The sequence below is a fragment of the Psittacula echo genome (assembly GCF_963264785.1).
Source record: "Psittacula echo genome assembly, chromosome: 4".
NCBI classification, from domain to species: Eukaryota; Metazoa; Chordata; class Aves; order Psittaciformes; family Psittacidae; genus Psittacula; species Psittacula echo.
In genome coordinates, this window is record NC_137738.1 from 6,167,590 (window position 1) to 6,193,979 (window position 26,390).

The 26,390-nt window shown below is 36.6% G+C and overlaps 1 protein-coding gene across 1 annotated transcript in view; it reads right to left on the minus strand.

The window, feature by feature from the left end:
• The window catches only part of LOC308219692 (ATP-binding cassette sub-family G member 8-like), a gene marked incomplete at both ends in the record, with an annotated part of 53,733 nt that extends 33,827 nt beyond the window's left edge, over nt 1-19,906 (minus strand). Inside the window, 12 exons of the mRNA XM_080614997.1 lie at nt 6,546-6,638; nt 8,474-8,571; nt 9,009-9,079; nt 9,437-9,513; nt 11,000-11,077; nt 12,330-12,398; nt 14,846-15,032; nt 16,923-17,011; nt 18,008-18,077; nt 18,368-18,402; nt 19,654-19,771; nt 19,902-19,906. Of these exons, the coding sequence (XP_080471123.1) occupies nt 6,546-6,638; nt 8,474-8,571; nt 9,009-9,079; nt 9,437-9,513; nt 11,000-11,077; nt 12,330-12,398; nt 14,846-15,032; nt 16,923-17,011; nt 18,008-18,077; nt 18,368-18,402; nt 19,654-19,771; nt 19,902-19,906 (990 nt within the window). The remainder of the gene's footprint in view (nt 1-6,545; nt 6,639-8,473; nt 8,572-9,008; nt 9,080-9,436; nt 9,514-10,999; nt 11,078-12,329; nt 12,399-14,845; nt 15,033-16,922; nt 17,012-18,007; nt 18,078-18,367; nt 18,403-19,653; nt 19,772-19,901) is intronic.
• Between the last annotated feature and the right edge of the window lie 6,484 nt (nt 19,907-26,390).

The window sequence follows — 26,390 nt, forward strand, 5'->3', positions numbered from 1 at the left end:
AGCAGTAAGCAGAAATATATTTTGAAGGAATACAACCGCTGTTTACGAAATCAGCATACCGTATCTATTATATCTATTCAACCTAGGCTGTTGCATATTGTGCAAATATTCGTCATTGCTTGAGGTTTTTCAGGAAGTGTACTACTCATGACAGAAAATCATGCCATGCTTTTACTTCTGTTCTATTTTTCAATCATTAACTAAAATATTTTTTCAGGTGCTACTGTTCAGTACATTGAACAGTTAGCATCTGTGTGTAAAAATAAATGCCAACCCAATGTGGTAATTAAAATCACACATTTTCTAGATAGTAAATGGATTATTAAAAGCAAGCAGAGGCACAAACTGTGGAGGTATAAATGAAGTTAATTAGGTATGTAAGGTGAGGCAGTCTACATTATGCTATACTTGACATCAGCCAAGTACTAGCAAGGTAGAAAAATTACCTCACTGCAGTCAAAAGTGTTACTGGGAATTTTGAAGCCGATAATAAAAGGTTCTAGCAACATTGCTAAACAACAGTTTCATCTTCTGAATTTTATGTAGTGGTGCATGCTGGAATTATTTCCGAAGATATTTTTCAGCAAAAATTAACTTAGTGCTACAATTGCTTTTTGTTCACTTAAGTACAAGAAGGCTAAATCTCTTAAGTTGCATTATTAAATACAACTCTAGGACTTCTGAACTTTTCTATCACTAAGCCAGTCTTTACTCAGTATTTTCACTCCCTCATTATTATTATTATGTAATTATGATCTCAGAACATACTGAACACTTGGGAACTTGCCAACAGTTAGGAATAGAAAGAAAGCAGTGATATTTTAAGGAGCACAAGTTACCTGATTTGTACTAAATAAATAATTCCAGTTCTAACCCCTTTCCCAAAGGCTAATGGAACAAGTAAAATTAGACAATGAAATTCTGCATATAACAACAATGCCGTCTGGGGGTCATATCTACAGGTGTTGCCTAAATAATTAGCCTTGCAGATTTATCATCTTACTAAACAGTTTCAAGAAAGAGGCAAATAATTTAGCAGAATTTATTTTGCCGTGCTCTTAGCTAGGTGGAAGGCAGTTCAGTATAAAAGCAATTCAAAACAACACAAATGCAAAGTATCAAAACCAGAGCCTATCTTAAAACTCTAGCTATTCTACTACATGCAGAAGTACAGAAAAAAATTATAAATATTTATTTTGGAGGCATATCTAGGTAAAACTAACATTTAAAGAATGAGAAACGAAAGAAAAATGTGATTAAATGGAGGAATATTTACCAAAAAAAAAAAGAATCTTTAAGAAATTCAGTGATTCAGGAGGAAAAATGCTGTCAGGAAAGTACACTTCCTTAGTTTTCATGTAAAATACAGGGATGTATTTTACTTTCTAAGTCAGAAATGTAACGGAAAAATCTTTCAAATCCAGCTTGAAGATCATACACACCCCCAACACCCTTCTGAAAAAAGAGTACCTTCCTGCTCAGAGTCTTCTACTACGAACATAAGCAGCATTCTAGAATACACTGTGACTATACAGTCAGTATAGTCAGATACAGAGACTAAGAGATCCTCTTTCCAAAGTGAAAGAAGATTTGCTAAAAAATATATCTCAAAGTATGCCAAAATGTTGGGGTTCAGGTAACAAGTGTAGGGGGCACAGGTCAGATTTACAAGGAATGAACAACTGCAATTAAAACATACTTTCACTGTGCTCTGAGTGCTTTAAACATCATTAGTGCTAGAAACTTGTCCTACATGTCTCAACTCCGGCATAAAGTGGATTTTGAAATGATTTTTTTAACCTTAATGCTTCTGTACTTCTGTGTTTCTAGAAATTCTTCATCTGTCAAATGGGGAAGATCACACTTAATCTCATAAAGGGATTGGGAAGAAAGACTTAACTGATGTTTGTGAGGCACTCGGATAAGATAACATTACCACGCATTCTCAGAGAAAAAAAATTAATACTTTTGTGTTCATTGAAGTGTCTGAATGGCAGGTTGAGAAATAAGGTACACAAAGAATAAGAATGATGAAAAGAAATACTGAACAATTGAATTGAGACATCAGCAAAATAGTATATGATCATGTAATTAAAGACAATACTATTAATGTCTACAAACAAGGAGGAAAAATTAAGATTGTAGGAAAAGCCTTAATTGTTGCATTTCCTCTGTTTTGAGGGACTGATAGGATTTTGACTTTCATGCAGTTTCTCACTGAAAGTGCCCTCAATTTGAAACGTGGTAAAAATAGCCAAGTACTGAAACAAAGATTAAAAATCTTAAGCACCTAAGCTTCAGTAGGAAATCTAGTAACAGTGCTCTTTTTTTCAGTAATAATGCTGTTTAAGTTGGTTTAAAAAAAAACAAACTATTTTTTGTAGCCATTTGGACATGCTTTCATGTGAACAAGAAAGCCTATTCTTGGCAGCTGAGTAAACATCCTAAATAACTTTTTCTCTACGATATGAAGGCTAACACTTCTCCGCTGGAGATAATGGAAGAGGCTACTGCTCTGTTATCCATTTTAGGGTGCCTGTCACACTTCTCTACCCAGTAACACTGGTCTGACTAAGGAGGTTCACCATGCAATACACAGTCTTTTGTTGAATGAGGCTGAAACTGTCTCCCAAGTATGGTCATGTCAGCAAAGTACGCTCAAAAAATATGGCTTTTATTCTGCTGGCTAGCACAGTCCCCATGTCAAAAAGACAGCTGCAGATCTGACACCAAGATGACTTCTAGTGCTGAATGACAACTTTAATTAGGTCACTTCTATTTTAGGGGAAATATGACACAGAACCTCCCCTTCTGTTTAGGACTTGTTAAAGTCTTAACAGTTACAGCCCTCTTTGTTGAGATCTGCTTTCATTACTTCTTGCAACTGACGTCAACCACCACCAGGCACTTAATTATTTTTTTTCCTTGGTATATTTTATGGCATTAGGCTTCAGCTAAAACTGGCACAAATCCTTAAAGTAATACCTTTGTGTAACAAGGGCCAGCCAAGGTGAATTTCAGCATTGCATGACACTGACTTCTTAAGTACTTGACTGGGAGCTATCCAGTTCCTGGAGCTCAAGGTTAACCTTATCATTTGCTTCAACAAATGAAGCTGCAGTCAAATGGCCAGGTGGAAAAGGTCCAAACACCTATTCGAAGCATTAGCAGTACAAGGTGTAACAGGATAGCTAAGACCTGGGATGAAAAAAACACCTTTGAAAAGACATTTTAGAGCACTTGCTTCTGTGGAAGAGAGGAAGGGAACAGAGCAAGCACCCTCATGTGCCAATCTCTCTGCCACAAACATTTAGAAAGAACTAAGGAACAAGACTTTATGCCCTCATAGGTTCTCACAGATGCAGGTGGTGTATGTACAGCTCTAATCCCACTCTTATTCAAGTTATGTGTGTAGCTAAAATGAAATTAAGGTGACTTTAAAGCATCATATGCCAAAAAGCTAGCAGAGAAAGGAGAGCAACGGGTGACAAGTTTGCCATGTTGCTTATGCTTTATGTGAACTTCATGAAGAGTTAACAGTAAGGTACATGTTTAAGGCCCAATGAACATGCAAAATGAATGTTTTTCTTTAATCTTGAAAGCCCTGCAAAAGAGCTCAAAATTCCAGTAATTCCTGGACAGAATTGGATAGTTAAAAAATACATTAAAAATGTAACCTCCAAGACCATCCCTGGTGCTGGATTCTCCAGGGACCAAAAAAGCAGTAAGCAATTGCAACAGCACTAGCTAATACAAACCTGCATGTTGTGTGTCTGTGGGACAAAAAATAGGAAAAGAATTCTGAAAAGATGTAGTTGAGACGTGCTATGCCTTGAACAAAGGCACACTGAAGGAAGGACAGCCTCAGGTAGCTTTCCAGAGCAAAAAGGTCTAGAACTGGAGTGGTACATCTTATAGTTAACTCTGAAAACATTAAGGAGGCAAAATAACCTGGCCTAAAAGAAAACACTCCTGTGGCAGAATGCTGATAAGATGGACTCTCAACTTCTACAACCAAAAAGCATCTCAGATAAATACCAGCTGACAGCTAGGACATGGGAGTGAGCCAGATACTTTCTTGTTTCTGTACTTTCTTCTGTCTAAACTGTTTTCTAATCTTATACTCAAGAATTTAACCTTATAGTCCGCTAGGCAGACAAAAAAACCCCTTCAACCAAGGTTACACGCTTGGAATTGATTTAATTAAGCTTTGTACTGCCACAGTTATCTATAAATCTGTTACAACATTATTGAACAGTTCTGACCAGGACTGAGTCAGTCAGGTATGCTAGTTCTTCTATCGAACTCACTGACAGGGCTATATCCTGTTTCTGTTGCCATATTTTTGTGTTTACTTTTCCTTTAAAGCTTATCTTTGAGATAAACAAGCAAACTGGTGATCACCTAGAGTCCAAAGTGGCATACTGACTAACCAGAAGTAACTGAGAAAAATGATAACATGCACTTAAATGACTTTGAAATATACAGTCATCATTTTGCATTATGTCCCATGACTTCATTAGCAACATGTTGCATATTAAACATCTTGATATACCATTCCTCCTACACAATAGATATCATGAGACTCTATAAAGAATGTCCGACTTGGGATGTATTTAAAATGTTGCTTTAAAAACTGGATTTTTGTGTTGCCACTTTTCATAGACACTTCAAGAATCACTGCAACTACAGAGTTCTTTTAGAAGTCTGTTGCTATCTTGGTGCATTTCAAATTGAATAAAATTCTTGGAGTAGAAAACATTTTAATAACGTGCAAATAATCTTGTAAAATTGAACTTTATAATAGAGAAGTTTAGGAAATAGCTTTAGATAACAAAAGTAATTTTCTCTTTAATGCTCAAGTTACTTGTAGTAGTCCAACTAAAAGAAGCTACACTGGTTTGCATTGCCCTTGAACAGATTAAGATTCTAAGAGCCTCTTTTATTTAAAAATAGAAAATTAATAAATTTCCTGTATCATTTCATCAATGCAAATCAGTGTGTTCTTTTGCAAGACATAAGCATTATCTTAAAATAACAAACGTATTACACCATATAGTTATTTTGAGATCTATAGATATACTGAGTTAAGAGATTACATTATGAATTCCAAACGCAATCTGCTTTACAAATTCCTAGGGTTTCTAAGACTGCTCTTGATGTGAAAAAACTTCAGAACCGATACCTGCATTAACAGGACGTTACAGGTAATGTGTGAATTCAAAGACTGCAGGGGACTCTTGAAATTGCTTTATTCCTTATATTATTAACGTATTTCTTTGGATCAGGTACCTGTGTGTTTACTGCCTTATACAATCTAACGAAAATCTACAAAGACATGACAGCAATTATAACCTAATCCTTTGGCTTTCTTTTACAAGCATGCAGATAGATGAAGTTTGCCGTGTATTTTGGGGTTATTTGAGATTAACTGCAGTGCAATTCAATAAAACTGCCCTTCATCTGAAGGGTGGGGGTCTGTAAAAGCACGTGAGATATAGACTGGTGCAATCCATCATCTTAAAGCACTGTTTGGAAAGCCTCCTTTAACCACAGTAACTTGGTCCATGAAGAATTTAAATGGTGCACAAATAGCCCATGTATAAGCTGTGAGAAGAGAGTGGAATGCTTCTCAGTCATTCCAGCAAAAAATTTTCTGTGTGTGAAACAACTGAATCTATATGAAACAGAGAGTTTCCAGGTTCAGCATGTGATACTCCTTCCAAACAAAGAAAAACACACAAATCTTGGATTGATTTTAACAGACCCATACCTGTGGTATCAATGAAGACTATATACAGTATTTCTACTCATGCGATGTTACACACTGATATCTATAAGGCAATAGTCTAACCTTCCTCTAGTTTGCCACAGAATTTTTCTCTAAAATCAATTCATCATAAATATAGGAAAATGCTGAAACACTTCAAAATTAATGAGGAAAAAAAAAAAGACCCTTTCCCTATCAAAGGTCTTTCCCAGAATTCAGGGGATAAGCCAAATACCACTATGTGGAATAATTTTGTTCCCTCTGTTTAAGGTAAAACATACATAGCCTGCAAAACCAAGTCAGAAATGTGATCATCTCAGCACCTTTCCAGTTTAATTAAAGGGTTTTGAAGAAGAAAGACAAAAATAAAAAAGGTAAATGCCCACACACACACACCTTGATACCACTTCCTAGGCTTTCTGCTTTTTCTTTTCTGTACAGGGTGCAGAAATGAAGAAATTACTGCTAAGAAAGCTTCATAGCTTTGCTTCAGTATTATTTTAGTGAAACAATCCTGGAAGAGTCAGAGAGAAAATCTGGATTATTAATTTCTAAAGACGCTACAGAGCCAAAACTCTGAGATCTAACAATGCTCTTCCAGCTTAATGTCTACCAATGGAAAAAAGGCTCAACCAACCACTAAGCTGAAAACTAAAGTTGAAGCTATTTAAATGCAAAAATGGGACTATGAGCATATTCTACATGAGTTAATTCAGCAATGCTGGTGGTTCTGGAATACCTGACTCTGAACAGCAACTGGAGAACAGCCACACACCTGTTTTTTCTGAGCTCTCATAACATCAACTTCATGCTCGGCATATTGTAAATCCTGTGCAGGGTCCCTTGTATCTTGTAAATCACTGGAACTCTAAAAGGAGAAATTACAAAACCCCAAATGATAAAATCTATCTTCTGTTCTTTTAACAAGAAAATGCCATGCTGTAGATCTAATGGAATTATTTGCTGTTAATACAAATGTATTAAAATCTTGCATATATGGAAAAATTTTGTGCTATAGGACACAGATTAGGTTAAAACAAATAATCTTAGACTGGTAAAATGATGAGAAAGTAATAGTGCAGCTAGATCTGAAAGGAAAGAAAATATTCTTATTTGGTAGTTGTTCTCCTCAGAATGAAAATATCTTTTCTGGCCCATGACATTTGGGCGTAGTTAAGGCTGCTCTTGCTAGAGCATTTACTACTCAGGATTAGAATTCAGTTCCAGTTACCAGAAGCATTACTCCAATAGCTGAGAAACTGATTACTATCTGTTTCCCAAATACCTGAATTTTCATTTACTAACCTTGAGGGAAAAATAACTTTAATTCCAAAGAAGCAAGTACATTAACAGAAAGAAACACTATCAAATGAGGAGTTGTTTGGGTTTTCTAAATGTTGTCCTGCACATTTCTCCTTACTCATACCAAATGGAAAGTAGCAAGACGGCAATTGTATGAATGATAGAATTATACTTTTTATTAGATGAGGCAATGGAAAAAGAAATGTATAATGCATTAAAAAACAGCTTTAGAGTTTAAAGCGCATTTTGGAACCAAACCAGAAACCTGGGAATCTACTTGGCACATCTTCTTTAAATCTTCTTTAATTAGACTGTTACCTTAGAACACTAATGGAGCTTCCAAGATGAGAAATCTATTAATTCTCCAGCTGTTTCAGAAGGAGTTCAGGAGTTACTGGGAGATGTGTGTTTGCCTATTGTGTTTTTAAACACTATGAGGAAATCAACATGAAGAATAATAGTTCTGTATAGCTTCTGAAAAGCAAAGTTTAGTCTCTATCATGTTGAGCCTTAGTGTACTGAGAACAGCATCGTAGTGATAATTTGTTCTAGTCACAAGCCACCTGAAATAATTTGTAGGCTTTGATATGTAGCAGCCAAGTGAGTGGAAAGGGTGAATTCAGATTCCTTTTCACCAAGAATAGAGATCCATACACTGAAAACTGGAAAAAGCCCTGTTTGCACACCATAATTTGAGGCACAGTTTTGGAGCCCTGACTTCCTTGCCTGCCCAGATATGACGTACAGCAGGAAATGGACAGGGATAAAAATCTGTGATACGATTGAGTATGCAAGGAGAAAGCAGCAGCCTGAAGTATTTGGGGGTTTGCCTTTTGGGACAAAAAACTTCTGAAATATGTATAAGATTTAGCATTACATAGGTGCCAAGGGACTCAGATTTCCTTGCAGATCCAACCACTTCCCATAGCAAAGTGCCAGGATTTGGCAAGGAACTCTAACACATTCAAAGCCTCATGCCCTAGGAGAACAAGGATGAGCAGCTTCCTGCAGCCAGGAAGAGCTCTCCTCTTGGAACATCACTGTCATTTGGTTTGGTTATTAGGGGATATGTCACCTTATCAAATTCCAAAACCAGAGTACAGCTTGTCTCTCGATATAATGAAAGGCAATGCTAAAACTTTGGAAAAAAACAATTACTTCAGTACTTTCACTATTACTGAATGTAGGAAGGTGACTGAAGATATAGAAGATAATAATCGAATGAACACTACATACAAATGTGTACATTTAAAAATGTATGAATTAAAAAGGTTGGAAGGAACAGAACTGCTAAGTGAGACTGAAATGCTAGTCACTGGACTTGAAAGACAAAAATCAGTAGCTGATATTACTACTGTTGTATGAGGAAGGAGGCTGTGCTGCAGACATGTAAGTACCTACCTTGGGAGGAAATGTTTTCTCAAATACTTTTTTCCACAGTTCCAAAGGTGTATTTGCACACAGCTTTGCAATATCACTGTCAGAGGCAGGTGGTGGTCCTAAGGATTACAGCAAAGCACAAGGTGATGTAAGTATGTTGTCATAACAAGAGAAATTGTCAAACAATTTTGGATAATGACCCATCTAACAATGTTTTATATTCTACAGTGAAAAGCTTCAATAAGTTTGAAAAAACATTGATCTCCTGCCATGAAAAGGGCTGAGTGGTATTGTATATTATATTTTCTTTCAGATCTAAGCTTGTTGGTACTTTACTATTCGAAGTAGTCCCAATAGTTTATTTAACTACCTAACAAAGTAATTCCCTGTACTATAAATATGGAACGATAATTTCAAACTTTCTAAGCAATTTCCTTCAATAACCTGTTAAAACTGATGCTGAACTGAATTTAACTTTATTTTTTATTTTCTTAACTTTTTTCTTGTTTTAAAAAACAATTCAGCAACAAATACAATGAAGAGGAAATGTTCTAACCTATATGGCTCAGTGAATCCATGCCTGCTGGTATAAACAGAGGTTTGCTGTGATCCACTGATACAGATTTGCTAAACAGAAAAAAGAAAATGTAGTAAGTGAGCATTTAGCATTCAACAAAAAAATTACCTTATTCTAGCCAAGACCAGACTCTTACTGGGCTTTTCATACAAATAAATGTGAATAAAAATCTACTCAATTCTAGTGGAGACCATGTTTCTAATCCATGTTTTGGGATCAAAACCAAGGAGTTATCACTGTCCTATGCAGAGACAGGCAGTTGAGCCAGGAGTCAAACTCCACGAATAAGAAGAGAGATCATATTTAAGAAAAAAAAAAAAAAAAAAGGTCTGGTGATTAAAATATTTTTATTAAGTACTTTTAGACTCTGGGCAAGACATTTAATAGTTGGACAATAATTATGTTACCTTTTATCATAGCCAAATGCCAAGTGATTAATAAGAGCATGGGCTTTCAGCAGGAGAGCCTCAGATTTACTGGTAAACTAAATGAATCAGAAAACAAAACATACATTATGATCTTCCATCATAGAAATATTACATTATGTCATCTGTGTAGAGGATTTCAGATAGAGCCTGGCTAAATCCTGACGTCAATAAATTTGGTATACGTTCACTGAATTTACTAGAATAAATATCTCATCTTCCCTTCCCAAAACATGAATGTATTTGTCACTGGATATACAGATCAAGAAAGATTAAATTAAAAATAACATAAGTAAAGATTAGAGAACAAATTTTAAGGTATTCAAAACTTTTGAAGCATGTACATTAAGAGACAAAACTTTTTCCCAAGATGAATCAGTTATTAAGATTTAAACCACATAAAAAATTATCCAGAATACCATAAACACGAATATGATGAATAACTATAAAATTGTTCACACAACATAAAAGCAACTTGATAGTGGCAGAACTGGCACAGATTTATCTGAAAGCAGCTCCCAGAATATCTTCTCAAACATCACGCTTACTCATGTCCAAGGGCTTTTGTATCCCAACAGATTCATGTCTTTGAGAAAGAAGTCAGATCCCTACTGGGGGAAATTAAGTTTTTCCCACTCATTTCAACGGGAATCAGGATTTAGCAGCCAGAGTTTCAGGCTCCTGGTTTTTTATTTTTAATTACAGTAATACTTAAATACTTTAAAAAAAAAAAAAAATCATCACTCAGTTGTATTAAAGGACATGCTGTGATCATAAGAATCTAAAGCCAATATAAGTTATTGCTAATCAAAATGAGCCACAATTAAATATTATTTATTACATAAATGATGGTTGATACAATTAGAACCATCTTCTGATGTAAAGAGAGCCCAAGAGGCAGCTTTTTTGCATTAACCTCAGCATGCATGTTTCTGCTCTTACTCAGAAGATGATCTGCTAATCTCAAAATCAATTTATATACCCACATAAGTGCTTCATTGTCTTCATGGTTGGCAGATCCTACTCATTACTGTAAAAAAATCCCTGCCTTTATTCTTCAACACTGCGAGCGTGATGATCTGGTATACTCAAACTGCTGTGAAAATGAGCCTCTGGATGTAAGTTCTTAACTCTACCAAAGCCAGGTCATGAGACATGAATTCATGCTTTTACCAAAAGGGCCAGTTCTCCAATTCGATCGAGGGCAATCACTTTTGCCTGTCCTCCTTTCTTGTATTAAAAAAAAAAAATTCCAGATATGCAGTAAATTGATAGAGAAACTGAGCTGGCTAACAGATTACTATTTGTATTTAGTTTTGCTGATACTGATAATTGTCTGGTTTGTTTGTTCACAAGATATATCCGTCCATCCATTCCCTGCCAATACGTGTAACCCATTCCGGCAGATTCGCTCATGAATAAAGGTACTATAAGACAAATCCATTTTCTCTAGGAATTTTACATATCTATTTTTTTTAAATATTGTTTTGTAACACAAATACTGCTTAACTTCTCTATCCTTAGTTAGAAAGTTAATATACACACCACTAATGATGCTCCATAGTAATGTGAAACAAATCGAAGTGTCTTGCTTATTATTTTCCTCACTTCAGAATCAAACTCCTGAAAAAGTTGATATTGGAACACACATGAAAGAAACAAAACCCAAAATATTACAGTTAGAACTTTTAACTTTTTTTTTATAAACTGCAATGCACTTAGGCTACAATATATGAGGCTTTCAGCTGTCAGCATAATTATATCTTAAGACAGAATCGGTAACAGCCTACTCTGAAAAGAAAATGTCACAATTTCTCTTTGTTTCTTTTTTACAGAGGGAGCCTAATTCAGGCAATATGTTAGTCCAGAAAAGTTTCTTAATTGTGGAATGTGTACTGAATTTTCAATTAACTTAAACGTTTAATTTTGTTTTAAATTTTTAGAAGCAGAAATACTGCCTATAAGTTCTCCTTTTGTGAAAATATTTAACTTTCAGTACACCTCTGGCTAAATGTTCTCTAAGTTCCAGTACCTGCAAGATTTGAAAGGTAAAGAAAAATACCTTTTCATCGCTGTTTCTTTAATATCAGATCATATATATAGCCTTCCCCAGAAAAAGTAGGCAAAAATCTGGTCCCAGTGAAGCCTGCAGGAGTCTGTCCATAGACCCCAGAAGCACAGGGCTGTTACTCTGTGGTGGTTACCTGAGAGTCATTAATTTTTAAAGAGGTCATGGCTCAGCATAAACACTCAGTATGAAAGAAGTACTTTATTAGTAAAGAATTAGGTAACTCAGCCAAGTATCAATGCACTATCTAGGCATCCAGAGAAGCTCAGGCTGCCAGCACGGCAGCTAAAAATCAAACATACTGTTCTAGCTTCTCATGATCAAGTGCTGCTTTAAAACTGTCTCTAGAAACTTAGAAGTACTTAAAGTTCAAGACTCAAATGACAGTTTACTGCTTGTTCTGACACAACTACCAAAAAGTCTGACTAGCTGGCAGGAGAGACGCCTCTCTTTTACTGCCATAAACTTAAAGCTGCTCTCAGAAGGGACACATGGAGCTGGACTTTTCTCATTATAAAAGAAAGTCACCAACATGTTGTTTTCTTGCTTCCCTCTTTAGCCTGCAGCAACTTAGATCTCAACATTTTCCAAGTACATCTCAAAAATCATCAGATTGGGAATGTTTTGTAAAGGAATGACAGTAGGTCTTCCATAACGCTGCTGGATGGAAAGATTTTTGGTGGAAGAAGGCTGACTTGGCCATACTTTTGTTCAAATAATTACTATTATCAAGATTTTAGTATATAGAATCTTTACCAGGAATCTTTCCATTATTATAAAAAAAATAAAAAAATAAGTATTACTTACATGAAAAATATCATATTTGCTTCCAATTATCACCAAGGGTATTGGAAAAGGGTCAACTAACTCATAATCCTATTAAACAAATATGCAACAGTTAAACAGTGTAAACAAACTGTAGAAGATTGCAACTGTTAAAACAACTGAAAGGGATTAAAATTAATCCACAGAACACAAGCTCTATTTTTTTCAAAACCTTAAGTTAGATGAAGCAATTTTAATGCAATATCCATACCACATTCTACAAGATTCTCATTTTCTTTGTAAATGGTCAGAAAATGTTCCCTCTGAGCAGTCAGAACACTTACTGGCATGAAAGGGCTCTTACACTATACATTCCAGCTCCAACATTAGATGGGAAGAGATGAAAAACCTCATTTTCGGAACAGGTGCCACACTGGATTAGTAGAACCAGCTTTTTTACATATTCCCCTTCCTTGCATTATACACAAGGTAATAGAGACAAAGGCTCAAGAAAATTAAGCTGAATGATTTGCTTGTGTCACACATTTGTCCTCCCCACATTTTCCAAATGCTTAAAAAATGTTTAATGTGAATTTCAAATGTTTGATATCAAGCAGAAAAAAGGAAATGTCACTTAACAACCATGAAAATGCCAATGGGCGCAAACAGCTTTGGGGGTGTAGATTTAACAGTTAAACAGCTAACTCCTGATAAAAGTTTTAATAAGGAGATTACAATAATTCTCAAGTTATCTGGAAGGTTTTCCTGTAGCCCATATGAAATGAGACAATCCCCTCATGTGTTCATGCAATTATTTAGTCAAACTGTTTTGGTTGCAGCAGAGTGGAAAAGAGATGTGCTGTAGCAGAGGTTGACCTAACTCTTCCCTTGTAAAACCAGTTATTTCACATACAGGTTAAATGACAGTCGGTGTATTAGCAAGAAGCTGCACATACTGAAAGTCCTCTACTTTGACAGGAAAAACAATGGCTTCACTCGTACAATATCAAGGCAAAATCTTTCAGCAAGATTATCATAACTTAGAACTAGTTATAAGGAATACAGAACTGAAAAAATTAGTTTTAGTTTCTTAACTAAGAAAAAATTAATTCTGGATAACACCAGAAACACTAAAACTGGCCTACTAGACCCTATTCATCTTTTGACTACAGAATTAATTTTGGCTATAGACTACTTCAGGTGCATCCAGCAATTTTAAACAAGGTCTGCATCTGATATCCTTTATCATCATAGTTAATAATTCTTTATCCAGGGCAATGGAATATATCTAACCCTTAAAAAAGCCCTGTAAGAACCTCATCAATTCCTGTTTATCATAAAAGTATATTTAGCTATTAAAAGGCAAATAAACTGTCTTTGACAAGAAAAGATAGTATTTTCTCCCACAAAATCGACATAATTTTTTTTTTTAACAATGATGAATGTAAAAAGACAACCAAGGAGTAACATAACATTCGTTTGCATTCCTTCTGATTTTGATAATGAAGGCTGTATAGAAATTCTAGTTAAGAAGGTATAATTTGTATTCCCTACAGGACAAGTATAGTAAGTCTTCTCTTCTTGACAATTAATGGCCTTATTCGTTTTTACTTAATGAAAAAAGCTTGCAGTTTTCTGATACATAAGCCCCTACATATAAACTTAACACCGTGGTCATGACTTATTGCCTAGTGTGCTCATAGGCATTTTCTTTTTTTGAATTACCTCCTGCAAAAGTAAAAAATAAAATAATAATCCAGAAGATCCCAAACCCTACACTCTCAATCTACTGAGTGTTGCATATGTTGCTTTCTCATAAATTCTAAGTTTTAAATTTTTGGGCTATATAAGCATTTGCTGTATTGCAGCATTTTATAGAAGTTACAGTAACTAGATTTATGTGCCAAGTCTTTGAATTGTTGAATACTTATTTATGGATTATACACACACAACATTTGCAGAGGTTTAATGCACAATGACTTTTCATTTTTATTGCGCATAATCTAGTTCAGCTTTTCCAGAGATTTAGTTAGCAATTATGTTTAAAGGACTGATGTTAACATTTCTGAAACTTTATAATTTAATTAGTTGTCAGATTATCAAAAGGCATTGAGTTTGTGATAGACATTTAAATAAATGCAAAGTATATAGTCATGTTGATGGCTGTTATAACTATATTCTTTGCTTAAATTTGTACCTTCAGCTAGTCTCTTGCTAGATGACTTTTGTACATTCTAGTTTTCATCTTCATTTTAAAAAGATGAGGGGGGGAGAAGCAAACTGCTACTCTAAAACTATTTCTTTTGATTGGTGTAACATGCCATAACAATCACATTAGATATCTAACAAAAAGATATAAGAAACCTTCTTTCCTTGTTTCTGCTCTTATTGAATTTTTATTAAATTGCTATAATTTTCCGGTGAACAGGTTCATCTACATCAAATGGATTTTCAGTCATGCATAAAAATCTAAAAGAGTTGTTTATGATTTTCAAAAGCATTATCTTTAACTGTATAAAGGCCTGTGACATCTGGAGAAAATATTAGAAGCAACTTACTGGATGATCCCTCTGCAGATTGTTCCTCATCCTCTGTTTAATTTCAGCAGCTACTTCAGGATTTGCCGTTTCTAGTTTGGCTAAAATTTTGTTCACGTGGTTTCTGGTGACCTGCAGAAGTTTCTCCATAGTAGTCCAGAGTTCATTAGGTTTGGACAGATCCAATACAAGAACTACAGCAAATGTCCTAATGAAAAAGCATGACTTGGTCAAATCTTTAGTGCATAAGACAGTCAACATTTTCATATACAATCATACTTATAGAACAAATGCTGAAAGCAACAAATGTGAAAATATAGACGCTAAGATACAATTAAATGTGACGGCATAGCAAAGTAGCTTTTAAGGATATTCTGAGCTCTGAAGAAACCTTTCCCTTGTCTCTTGTTCAGAGCTATTACTTTGGCAATTTTCCATCAGAGTTTTGAGGGGACTGTATATATCAAAACTTCTGCCTGGAGACGGTGTTTCAAAGCAGTAAAAAAAGCAAATATCCTGAGCCCATTTAGCTCCTTCTTCCTGTATGACTGAGACCTGCTAGTATCACATGTCCCTGTCATCTCATAACTCTACAATCCCAGATGAAGCAATGTTAGCAAATGGTTAGGATCTTTCCTAACCATTAATGTATTAGGAAGTTCAATACTTTCATTATTCATTTGTAATATGAAATAGAAAAATCTGGTTAAGGGCAGTAGTCTGTGCCATGGACTGTGCCAATTAGCTGGAACATCAAATGGGTGTATGAGAAAGTCTTCTGAAAGATAAATGGAAGAATTCAGAGTACTCAAGATGTACTTAGTGATTACCAGGCTTTTACAGTGACATTTATGTTTTATGGTGGCATTTTATGTTTCATCATTTATGGTGACAAATGTTTTACATATAAATTCCTTTCCTTCCAAAACCCTGCCTCCCAAAACTGCATTAAAGTGCAACTGTAAAGAAGAAGATTGCAAAAGCAACCATTTGAATGTATGCAATCTTTCTTTCACATTCCGTCTTGATCTGAAAAGGGGGATTCCAGACCAGAGTGGTATTAGAAAGACTACAAAGCAAAGTGAATGTCCACTTTCACTATAAAAAGCTGTGAGGAAAAAAACCTGGTGAACAGTGTTTTGGTGAAACTAGATATAGTTCACTGAACTTGCTCTGCTATGGACAGATGAGAAAACCACTGAAAAGCACTTACACTTCAGTTGAAATGGTAGAATTTATGCATGTTAAAATATTGCCTTACAAATGGAAGTGGTCTTACAGAACAATGTTGCTACCCCATCAAAGAATCTTAACATCACCCACATGAGAAGATTCCTTACCAGTAAAAAGGGAAGAAAAGACTGATGGAGGTGAAGCCCTGTTAAGTTCATTTAGACAATAACGGAAAAATTATAGTTGATTTTTTCCTCCAGAAGCTCTTCTAGGAACAAAAAAGCTTCACATCCCAGAAGTGGTTTTTATTCCTTCTTAGTCTCTCACTAAATAATGGCATTATCTCAATAGCCAAAACAGTAGGAAATGTACATGATAAAAACTGTATGCCTCTTTCTTTTTCTTTTCCACAGAAGTTAAAGCTCACTCATCTTCTCATCAGATGGTCACATCACTTCCAAGAAAATGCATTGTTTTAGTCACAATTTCTTGCCTTATTTTTAACTAAAATACTGCCCCTCACAGATGTGCCATCTACGTTTGCATAGAGAAGTAGGAAGCAAGATTTTATTTTTCACATGCCCCAGGCATACAAAAAATTGCTTTTTCTGCTCTTCACTGAGCATAAAGATACAATGTCTTCTCTTTGTCCGTTTTTCTTGTTCTAGCTACTTAAGGCCAACCTATTTCGTTCATGTTATCGCTTCCTCTAGTTGGAGATTCTGAAGAACTTGGCTTATTAGGAGAAAACTATGAAAAGGAAGGTCAGCAAAGTGTTGGTAGTTTTTACAACGTTTTTTAGAAAAAATTATAGATGTTCTATCTTACATTTTGACAGAGTTTTCCACAATAAAATGTCTAGAGATTTACTTATGTTTGAAGGAAAGCTGGAATTAACTTTGGAATGCTAATTCCAATCACTTACCTTATGCTGTTACTAGTGATTGGTATTCGAATGAGTTCCATTAACGAGGTTCCACCACCTAGCTCCCAAAAATGAGCTACATCTTTAGGCTGTAAAAGAGTTTCTTTATGTTAGAAATGTGTGCTTCCATGCAACACCAAGAGAAGATCGTCACCTGATAAACTGGCTTTTCATGCAAGTGATTCAGAACAAGAACATATATTATTTCACTAGTATTTTCTGAAAAACAAAACCAAATAGAAAACTCCCCATGTTAAAGAAATCCCATGCAACACTTACAAAAGACTCCTGGTATGCCTATGACTGTCTTGATAAATGACTGTGGTAAAGTAAAAAAGTCAAGAAGCAACATGATTAATGATAAACATAGAAAAATTATGTTCTCTTCCCTTTTTTTTTTTGTTTATTGCAGCTCGAGACCAATGCTTTTTGAGAGGCTTGTAACTGGAAAAGTAATGAATCTCTACCATCGCATTTAGTTTCTAGGAAAAGTTTTACATGATTTTTATCTTTCAGAGTCAGATTTTCCACTCCCTACTTCAGTAACAGAAACAGCAATTACTTGCAACAACAGTTATTGCTGCTGGACAGTGTTGTGCTGTGATGGAAATGGGTTCAGTATTTCTGTTAATATAATCTGCAGTACAAAAATTAGTGATACAGACACATAGCCCCAAAATTTCATTATGATTTTACATCCTCTAAGATAGCTGCTCTTCTCACAAAACTAGTTGTAAGGTATCTTTATTAGTTTATACTCAGTTTGCATTTCAAAGACAAAATTAAAAGTGTGCATACTATGTTACAAAGGGAAAATAAAAGCATTCAAACACAACAAACAAGGTAGCTTTTATAGATTAATCTGATTGTTTTGGTCTATACTTTTGTCTCTGATCTACAGTATTTTAGTGAGAGGGATAAACCTATTACAGATTGAAACAGAAAATTAAGCTAGCTAATTTAGATAAATGTTTCACAAACAATAAGCTAAGATTCTTACACATAAAACCAAAACATATATATTATTTCTATGTGTGCATGAATATATACAAAAATATGGTAAACTCTAATTTCTAGATACTCACTGTATCGGGTCTCCTTGCCCTTCTTCCAAAAGTATATTCCAAGGCTAAAGTCGGCTTTGGAATCTCCTCCCTATATAAGGAAAAATAAGTTCATTTTGTCAAGATCCTCTAAATAAAGAAAGTGAATTCTGCAGTTACTAAATTATATTTATCAGTCAGTTCAGAATTTGGCTTACAAACAGCAGTACAGAGAGGACACTTTAAGACAGCAGCTCTAATTTGCTGAAGACAGGAGGAGCAGTAGTACCAACCTGAACGGATGGCCAAATGCTGGAAGAGGAGGACTGAAGGGGTCAGATAACAGGTAGTAACTACTTCTAAAATTACTTTTAAAACTACTTTTAAAAATTTAACACATACCTCCTGAGGCACCTCAGTATAATAGTAGTCTTTCCCTGGAAATTAAAAACAAAGAAGACCCCTATTGTACTGTCATTAAAGCATAAAAGTTGTATTGCTAAATGAAACTCACTCATTTAATGTTCCAATAATAAAGTACTGGAACAGTGTAAACTCCTGTAACTGTTTGTAGCCTTAGAGTGGAAACTGAACTGCCAGCTTTCTGTCAGAATCAAGTTCACTACCATTATTGTAATTATAAACTAATAGAGATGACAAATACAGTAATAGGAAGAGTGTGCTTAAAATTAGACATTAGTGATGAACCTGGCCAACTCTCTTAAATTGTTTAATAGTTTTTAATTTTAATAATACCTTTATGTAATGTGTGGTTTCCACTGGAATTAATTATTACCAATGAGATGGAAATAAAAAGAATGTTTAAAATACAAATATACATACAGAAAACTGGGTCTTTACACTGTTGAAATTCAAACACTGAGTACCATCCTACACTGAAGGGGCTAGCACTCCTATGGTTAACTTATGCGTCCCTTCCTATGTCAATAATCAGTGAATTTCAGGTAAATCTGAAAAGTCCTTGTATTTTCACTGAAAATGGTATTTTAAAAATTGCTGATAAGGAGGTTGCACATACACCAAACCTTCTAAAATAAAACTTGTTTTCTTAAAAATGTGACTCACTTGGTAAAAAAGGCAAACATTTCCTTATTTACTTTACAAATAAATGCTAACAAAATAAAATATGAAATTATTAATGATCAAACATTAATGGGACAATGAGTTAAAACAGCCTTAGGCATGTGGAAGCATGAGTTTGCAATCACTGATAAGGCATGTGCAACTAGATCTGACACAATACAGGCACAATTCATAGGTGGATTTCAAGGCCTCTATCTACAACAAAACTGTTAACAATGCACTTAAATTGGATCGTTACCAGTTAAACCTCTACAATGGGAAATTTGACACATCAAACAAGTAAAGAGAATAGCAGTATTTCCAGCAGTTACTGTTTAAACAAAATTAATGACGCCAAAGCTCGAAGAATAAGCATATTATTGATACCAATGGTTGAAGTTTTGACTCTCCAAACCATAAACTTGAATTTCTGAATTGTAATAATATCTAATTGGTCCACACTTTGTGGAATGACCACTCTCTGCAGAATGATATATTCTGTCTTTAGAAGAATTAAGTGAACCTTAATATCTGAAAATACCAAACATATTCCCTGACGCAAACTATGTCCAAAAAGCACAGAACTGCACAGTATTTAGCATTACCCCATTTTTGTTTCCCATAAATAATACTGATCTTTCCCAAACTTCTGCACGCTTGCCATCGTTGTCAGCCTTTTCTCTCTTCTCCACTTCAGCTATAGCAAGATCCCACAAAGTATCACTAGCAGAAAAAACAAAACAAGTGTCATCCAAGAAAAACAGCGTACCCTAGACCATAATTACAGGAAATATCTAAATGCATAAATGAAAAGTATTGCGGTTTATTATTACTATTATTTATTATTTCACACCACATGCCCTCTGCCTGTCAAAGTACTTTTTCTTACAAAACCAGGTTAAGCACAAGTCCTCAGGTTACCCCAGCAGCCACTTGTGGCACACGCTGAGTGAGTACCAGTTGTGTGACGGGAGACTTTGTTTTGAGCGCGTTTAAGATACCTTTAAAAGGTTTTCTGACGATGAAGGCTTTTCACAGCGCCCTGCGGGCCACGCTGGCGGTCTCTGCAGTCGGGGGCTCCCGGATGCTGGAAACGGGAGGAGCCGGGCACGGGTCAATGGGCTCAGGAGAGCTCAGGTGCCCTCGGTGTCCCAGGGAAGCTACTGCTCAGGGCAGCGAGGGCTGCCCTTTCTTAGGGTGCCTAAGGCCACGTGCGGGGCGGTGGAGCTGGATTTCTATGGTAGGGAACCCCTTTTCTATGGGGTCCCTGCCGGGAGCCACCGGCTCCGCGCACCAAGGGCCAGGCGTGCGCCAGTCCCGGCCCCGGCCCCGCTCGCTTTCGGGGGCAGAGGCCGAAAAGGCCCCTTGTCAGCCTGCCCGCCTGCCTCTCTCCTACAGGCTGTCCTCCCCGCCCCCGGCTGCTTCCCCACCTGGCAGCAGGGACGAACCCCCTCACCGACGGCATAGGACTCCCCGTTACCTGGCCTTGGCCATCGCTCCTCGAAGCGCAGGCCTGGCTCCCCATTGCCATAGGAACCGTGCAGGGCACGCTGGGAGGTGTAGTTCCGCGGACGGGGGAACGGAGGCCGCTTCCCAGCGGGGCCGCGCCCCGCCCCGCCTCCTCTCCCTCTTTCTGCCCGGCGCTGACGGCGGCTGCCCAGGCGGGGGCGGTGGAGACGGCGGTGGATGGTGGGTTCTCAGCCGGGAGTAGTGCGGCGGGTGGGAGCTTCTCTGAGGGTTGTCAGCGCTGCGGCGGGCTCAGCCGCTTCGGGGGCCGCGGCCGCCGCGCCCCTGAGGTGAGTGCAGGACCGTGGGACCCGCAGCAGCTGTTGCTTTTCGGGTGCTGAAGAAGACGCCCCGGCTTGCTACCAGAGTGAGCGGAACTAGTGGTGCGCTTCCCTGGGTCCTTAAGGGACCTCGACTGTAGAGCTTGTTCTGAAGATGTAAAATACTTCAGCTGTGGAGAAAGCCAGAGGTTAATAACTATTTCATAAGTGGAGGGTGTCGTTTGTTTTACCTCAGCCTTAAGCATTGGCTTCTGTAACGGTCCCCAAGATGGCTTTGTTAGCAGTGGAGAGAGTGAGAGAAGACCTGACATAGTTCCCGTGCCCTGATAAGTTAACCTCTATAAAAAAATAAGTGCAATTATTTTGTAGTTAGTGAGACATACAAATCAACTATTGCAGATACAAATAAGATGCTGTAACAAACAGGATATGGGCTAGATTATTTCTAATAAGATCTGTCGGTCAAAGATTGAATCCAAAGAGGGTTGGATTAGAAAGTAGGATTTACAGGGCACGCTAAAACGACGAGATGACCCAGCATACAAAAGGGATATAGGATTGTAGATGGACCCAACAAGTCAGAATTGACCTAAAATTTAGGACAGCAATTACAGCTGACCTTCTGTAGCTCAGTAGCTGCTTTGCATTGTCAGAGACTAGAGAGAGAGAGAAAAACGTAAGTCCTTTTATCTGTTTGTCTAAACAAGGAAAGTGGCCTCATTCATAATGATTAACTCAGAATTAATTTTAACTGTTCCTTCCATCCCCCAAAAAGGCTTATGTAGTCTTCTACAGTCCCTAAGTAATACTTGTTCTTTAAAGAAGGGGTTTTTCTAAGTTTGACTTGCATAATCAGCTTCAGTCCCAGAAGACTTTATATGGTGATTTTCACAGGTTTTTATATAAGCACTTGCTAACCCCCTATGGAAACTATGGTCTTGCTAATTAAAGTTCAGAAAGAAACTTCATTGTTTGGTGGTGTACCCTGGCAGGTAATGCTGATGCCTTTCTAAGTGCATTTTTTTAATCAATTTCATTTCAGCAGACTATTTCTTACATCTTGGTATATGAAGACAGTGCTGATCTATAGTCAGAAGTCAGAGGCTGTAAAGTCCTGGAAAAGCTGCTCTTCCTCTGCCAAAGGTAGGAATTGCCCCTGGCACTATGATCTAGGCATATATTACTTCAGCAGCAAGAGTGTGAGACTAAAAAGCAAAGTATTTTTACAGTGTTTTACTCACTGGCAGAGAGGTGACAAATCTGGAAGATGCTGCAGTTTAAATCTGAGCTGGGAAGCACAGTGTAAGGGTGTACAATTAGTAAGTTCTAGTGAAATCCAATTTGGAAATGAAGTTGGAGTTCTAAGTGTTTTAAGTTTCACCTTACTTGGTTTCATTTCCTTTGCCCTAAGAAACTTGGAAAAAACCAGACTTTTTTTTCTTCCTAATTCATTATTACTGAGTTACTAATCACCTTAGTTAAAATTAACTCATACTAATGGTTTACACTAAGCTGTATGGACTATTAAAGCTCTACCTAAAGCTTTAATTGGTGCATTCCTTTACACATGGATGAATTTTTTTCCTTCAGGAAAACCTAAAAAAATAAAAGGTATAAAAAATGTGTTAATCTGCTGGGGAACTCCAACACCAGCCTTCTTTTATAAAATGTGCTTCTGTTTTAAATTTAAATATAACCCAAATTTGATTTAAATTTAAAATAACAGAAAACACTAATTTTGTGAATTGTTTTAAAAATGCAAAGCTTTGTCATTTGCCAGCTGTATTACTGGAGTAAGTAGGTCTTGCTTGTTTTAGAAATCACCAGTTTGCTTACTAATACTGCTGCACAAAAACTGACAAGGCAGAGTGAATTTCAGCAAATATATTAATTTACACTGAATTCCAAATATTATTCTTAAATCAATGTAATTGCTTATACAGAGAGTTACCAGTGATCTTTCAGTAATTATCAAGCTCAGATTCATTGACTGTTTGTACTGATTGCTGATACTGACCACTAGCTCAAACCAAGCACAAAAGATGTTCTGAAGTTCATGATGGGAGGTGAGGTACCCTTGCATGTGCTAACACATTGATCTCATCCTGAGAATATTTTTACAGTTTAGGTTCTGCAAGCCTCGAGTATGGGAAGTTCTGCATCAGTCCCAGAGGTTGCTGCTCATCTGACAGCTCCCATCGTATCATTGCTGCTGAAGATTTGAAGGTGAGAAAGGTCTAATTCCTATCTGGGCTTTAGTTATGGATTATGTAGCAGGGTATGAATTGTTTTGGTACATGACTCAAGGTTAAGGCTGAAATGTGGATCACAGGCTTGGGCCAAGTGGGGAAAGCAGAACAGATTATCTGCCTGGTGGACTCTTCAGTTTTCAGCTTTGCTGTCTTATGTTGTGTGGTATCCTCTAAGTAGTTCTGGAGCTAGATTATAACATGGAGCAAGTCCGCTTGAGACTTAAGTAGATGTGTTTGGAAGTGTTTGCATAGGAGACTTTACTTGCTGACTCTGTTAATTTGAAGAAAGCGTCTTGAGGAGGTTACAATGGAAACGTTGCTCCTGCTAATGAAAATCTCGTAAGAAACTTCATTGTTTAGTGTTGTCATGGTAACTGTGATTCTGAGTGCATTTATTTCATAAAAATTAACACAGCATTTCTGGTAATGTAACTACATGGGACTAATGGTGACCTGTAATGAGCAGTTAGTGGCAGTAAGTCTAGAAAGTGCTGCTAAAAAAAAGAGAAGCTAATGCATGGATTGCTTCTGGTGTAGGGATACACTGCAACAGCAAGAGCTCAACACTGAAAAGCAAAGCAGTATCTAGAGTTATCTACGAGAAGGCAGGAAGGTCATACTCAATAAATTGTCTATTGCTTTATAAAACAGCTGTTTGTAAAGCTGTGTTAATGAAAACTGTAAAAAGACTTAAAATCTGCACATCAGCTGTTTGTGTTGTGTATCACATTGTCTCTAAATTTAACAAAGATTTTAAAAACTACATGAACAAGCTCACTAGCAGAACACTTTTTTTTGCCTTCTAATAGAACCTGATCTGCCACACTCATTTGAAACTGGACAATTAGTAAAGAATTACTAGTTGGAGGATTCTAGATTGAGAGTTGTTATTTCATGATGACATGAAGATTTCTGTATTTGTAAACTGAAGTTTCTAATCATATATGAGAAGCTTTAGACGACAACCTCAGTATAACTGATGCAGTAGTGTCTGTTTCAATTTGCAAAGACCTTGCCTCCCTCGAATCTCTGAAAGTCAACTATTCTGCTGATTGCAAAGGGATGTTAATCCCTGACTCAATTTTACTGTGTATCTGCATCACTTCACATAGAGTGCTGCACAGAAGGATGCTGCAGTCAGTGGCAGGGTCTCTTGTAGCTTCCAATATGCTTTTCTTAAGGATGACAGGAGATTGGCCACCCACTGAGAGGTAAACCTCCTCCTGCATTCCAAGGAGGCCCTTCCTCCTTGAAAGATAAGGATCTGGTGCCACAATCCCACACCAAACAGTGAAAGCTACAAGGAAGCTCTCTCTACATTGCAAATGTGAAAGCATCTGGATATAGTATGTTTGTTATTTGCTTGTCATTTTCAAGGCAAAGCATTGGCCCATAGTACCATTCATAAACTGGTGCTAGGATCCCACATACTTGAGTAGCTGTGGCAGGACTTTGAGAGTTTTCATAGAATCATAGAATAGTTAGGGTTGGAAAGGACCTTAAGATCATCTAGTTCCAGCCCCCCTGCCACAGGCAAGGTCACCCCACACTAAACCATGACACCCAAGGCCTCATCCAACCCGGCCTTGAACACTGCCAAGGATGGAGCATAAGAGATGTATTTATTAAATCAGCTTGCTAGTTTGTCCTTCCACTTTTGAAGAGCATGTTCTCTTCACAACTTGTATATTTCTTCCAGTCTATTTCAGTTCTTCAGGAGGATACTTCCTACCTTTCACATAGGGCAACATCTGAAAATTCCTTTTCTGTCAGTATGAGTATGTATATATCTGAAACGCTTAAATGTCATAAAGGAGATTTGCAGTCTTAGAATCATAGAATCATAAAATCTTCAAATACTAGAATTCATAATTGTGAAACTACTACAGTTTAAAGTAATTAATTAAAAAAAAAACTTAACAAAAAACCTCCCAAAAAACCCAACAACAAAAAAACCCAAAGTGCTTAGGGCAGCAGCAAGGGGTTAATGACCCATGATCATTACCATGAGCAGAAGTGGAAGTTGTGAAATGTACGTAAATCAGTGATTTGTATTTGACTACCTTCTGTATGGTTGGACCTAAATTATCTATTAGATTATGCTGCTGATCCATTTCAGAGCCGGCATAAGGGGTTTATTTGCATGCAAATGAAAATAAGAGGACTGGAAGAAAAAACAGGTGTAATTTCTATATATTTGGCCCTACATAGCATTGAGGCTTGCAGCTGTAAAGGGCAACTGAAAGTTCTCCTTGATCCAATAGCGCAGATGCAGCATTATGTTTTCAGTGTGCAAGAACATTATATTAATATTATAATATATGTATAGATACAAATGAAAAAGAGGAAGTACAACTTTTACAAAATATTATTCTGAACCGAAGTATATACATTATACACATTATACATGGATTTTATATGTTGTGTATGTCTCCAAGTTTACTCACAACAGTTCAAGCAGTAACTTTCTATGTCATTCTTGGTTTTGAATTGTGGATCATTCTTGCATCTGTATTATTATTATTATTATTATTATTATGGATTAAAGAAGAAATTAGGTACGGGATTGTGTTTAACAGAACTATACTAAGTACAGTGCTTGTTCAGTTTAGATTTTTCCAAAAGGCTGGGGCAGAGATAGATTATTTAGAAATTTACCAGACCAAGGCTAAAGATTTGCCCAAGTAAAATAGCTGTATAACAAAGGCTAGAGTGCATCACAAGAATACTCTTTAAATTTATAATAGTTGCATGATTTGCCTTTTTTTATAAAGGAGAAACATCTATAAAAATCAAACAATTTGTTCTTTTTAGTCCCATGGTGCTTGTATTGCAGATAAGGATGGTGCTAGAAATGGAAAATATTTTGCATTTGACTGGGTTTTCTTTTGAACAAAAATTCCTTTTCAAAATGAAGGTTATACAACTTGTGTAATTTAGGAAAAATAGAGATGAAGAGTTGAAGACAGTTTGGTCCCTGAGTAAATATCTAGAAAATGACTAAAATCTATGCAATTGTTCCCAAGGTCACCTTTCCCCATCACTATCAACAGACACATTTATTTCTGGTCTGTAGGCACAAGCCACCACCAGTAAAGCTTAATCTTTAAGATGGTTCATCATCATTCCAGTTCAGGCCAGGCCTTTAATTAAAGGGCTCCTCCTGTTACATACTATTGAAATTATTACAAACCTGTCCACTTTCTTTATAGACCTGCTTATGCTCTGTCTTGTACATCAAGAAGTTCTCAATCAGTGTAGAAACCCCATAACAAAGATACATTATCATGATACATAATCTGT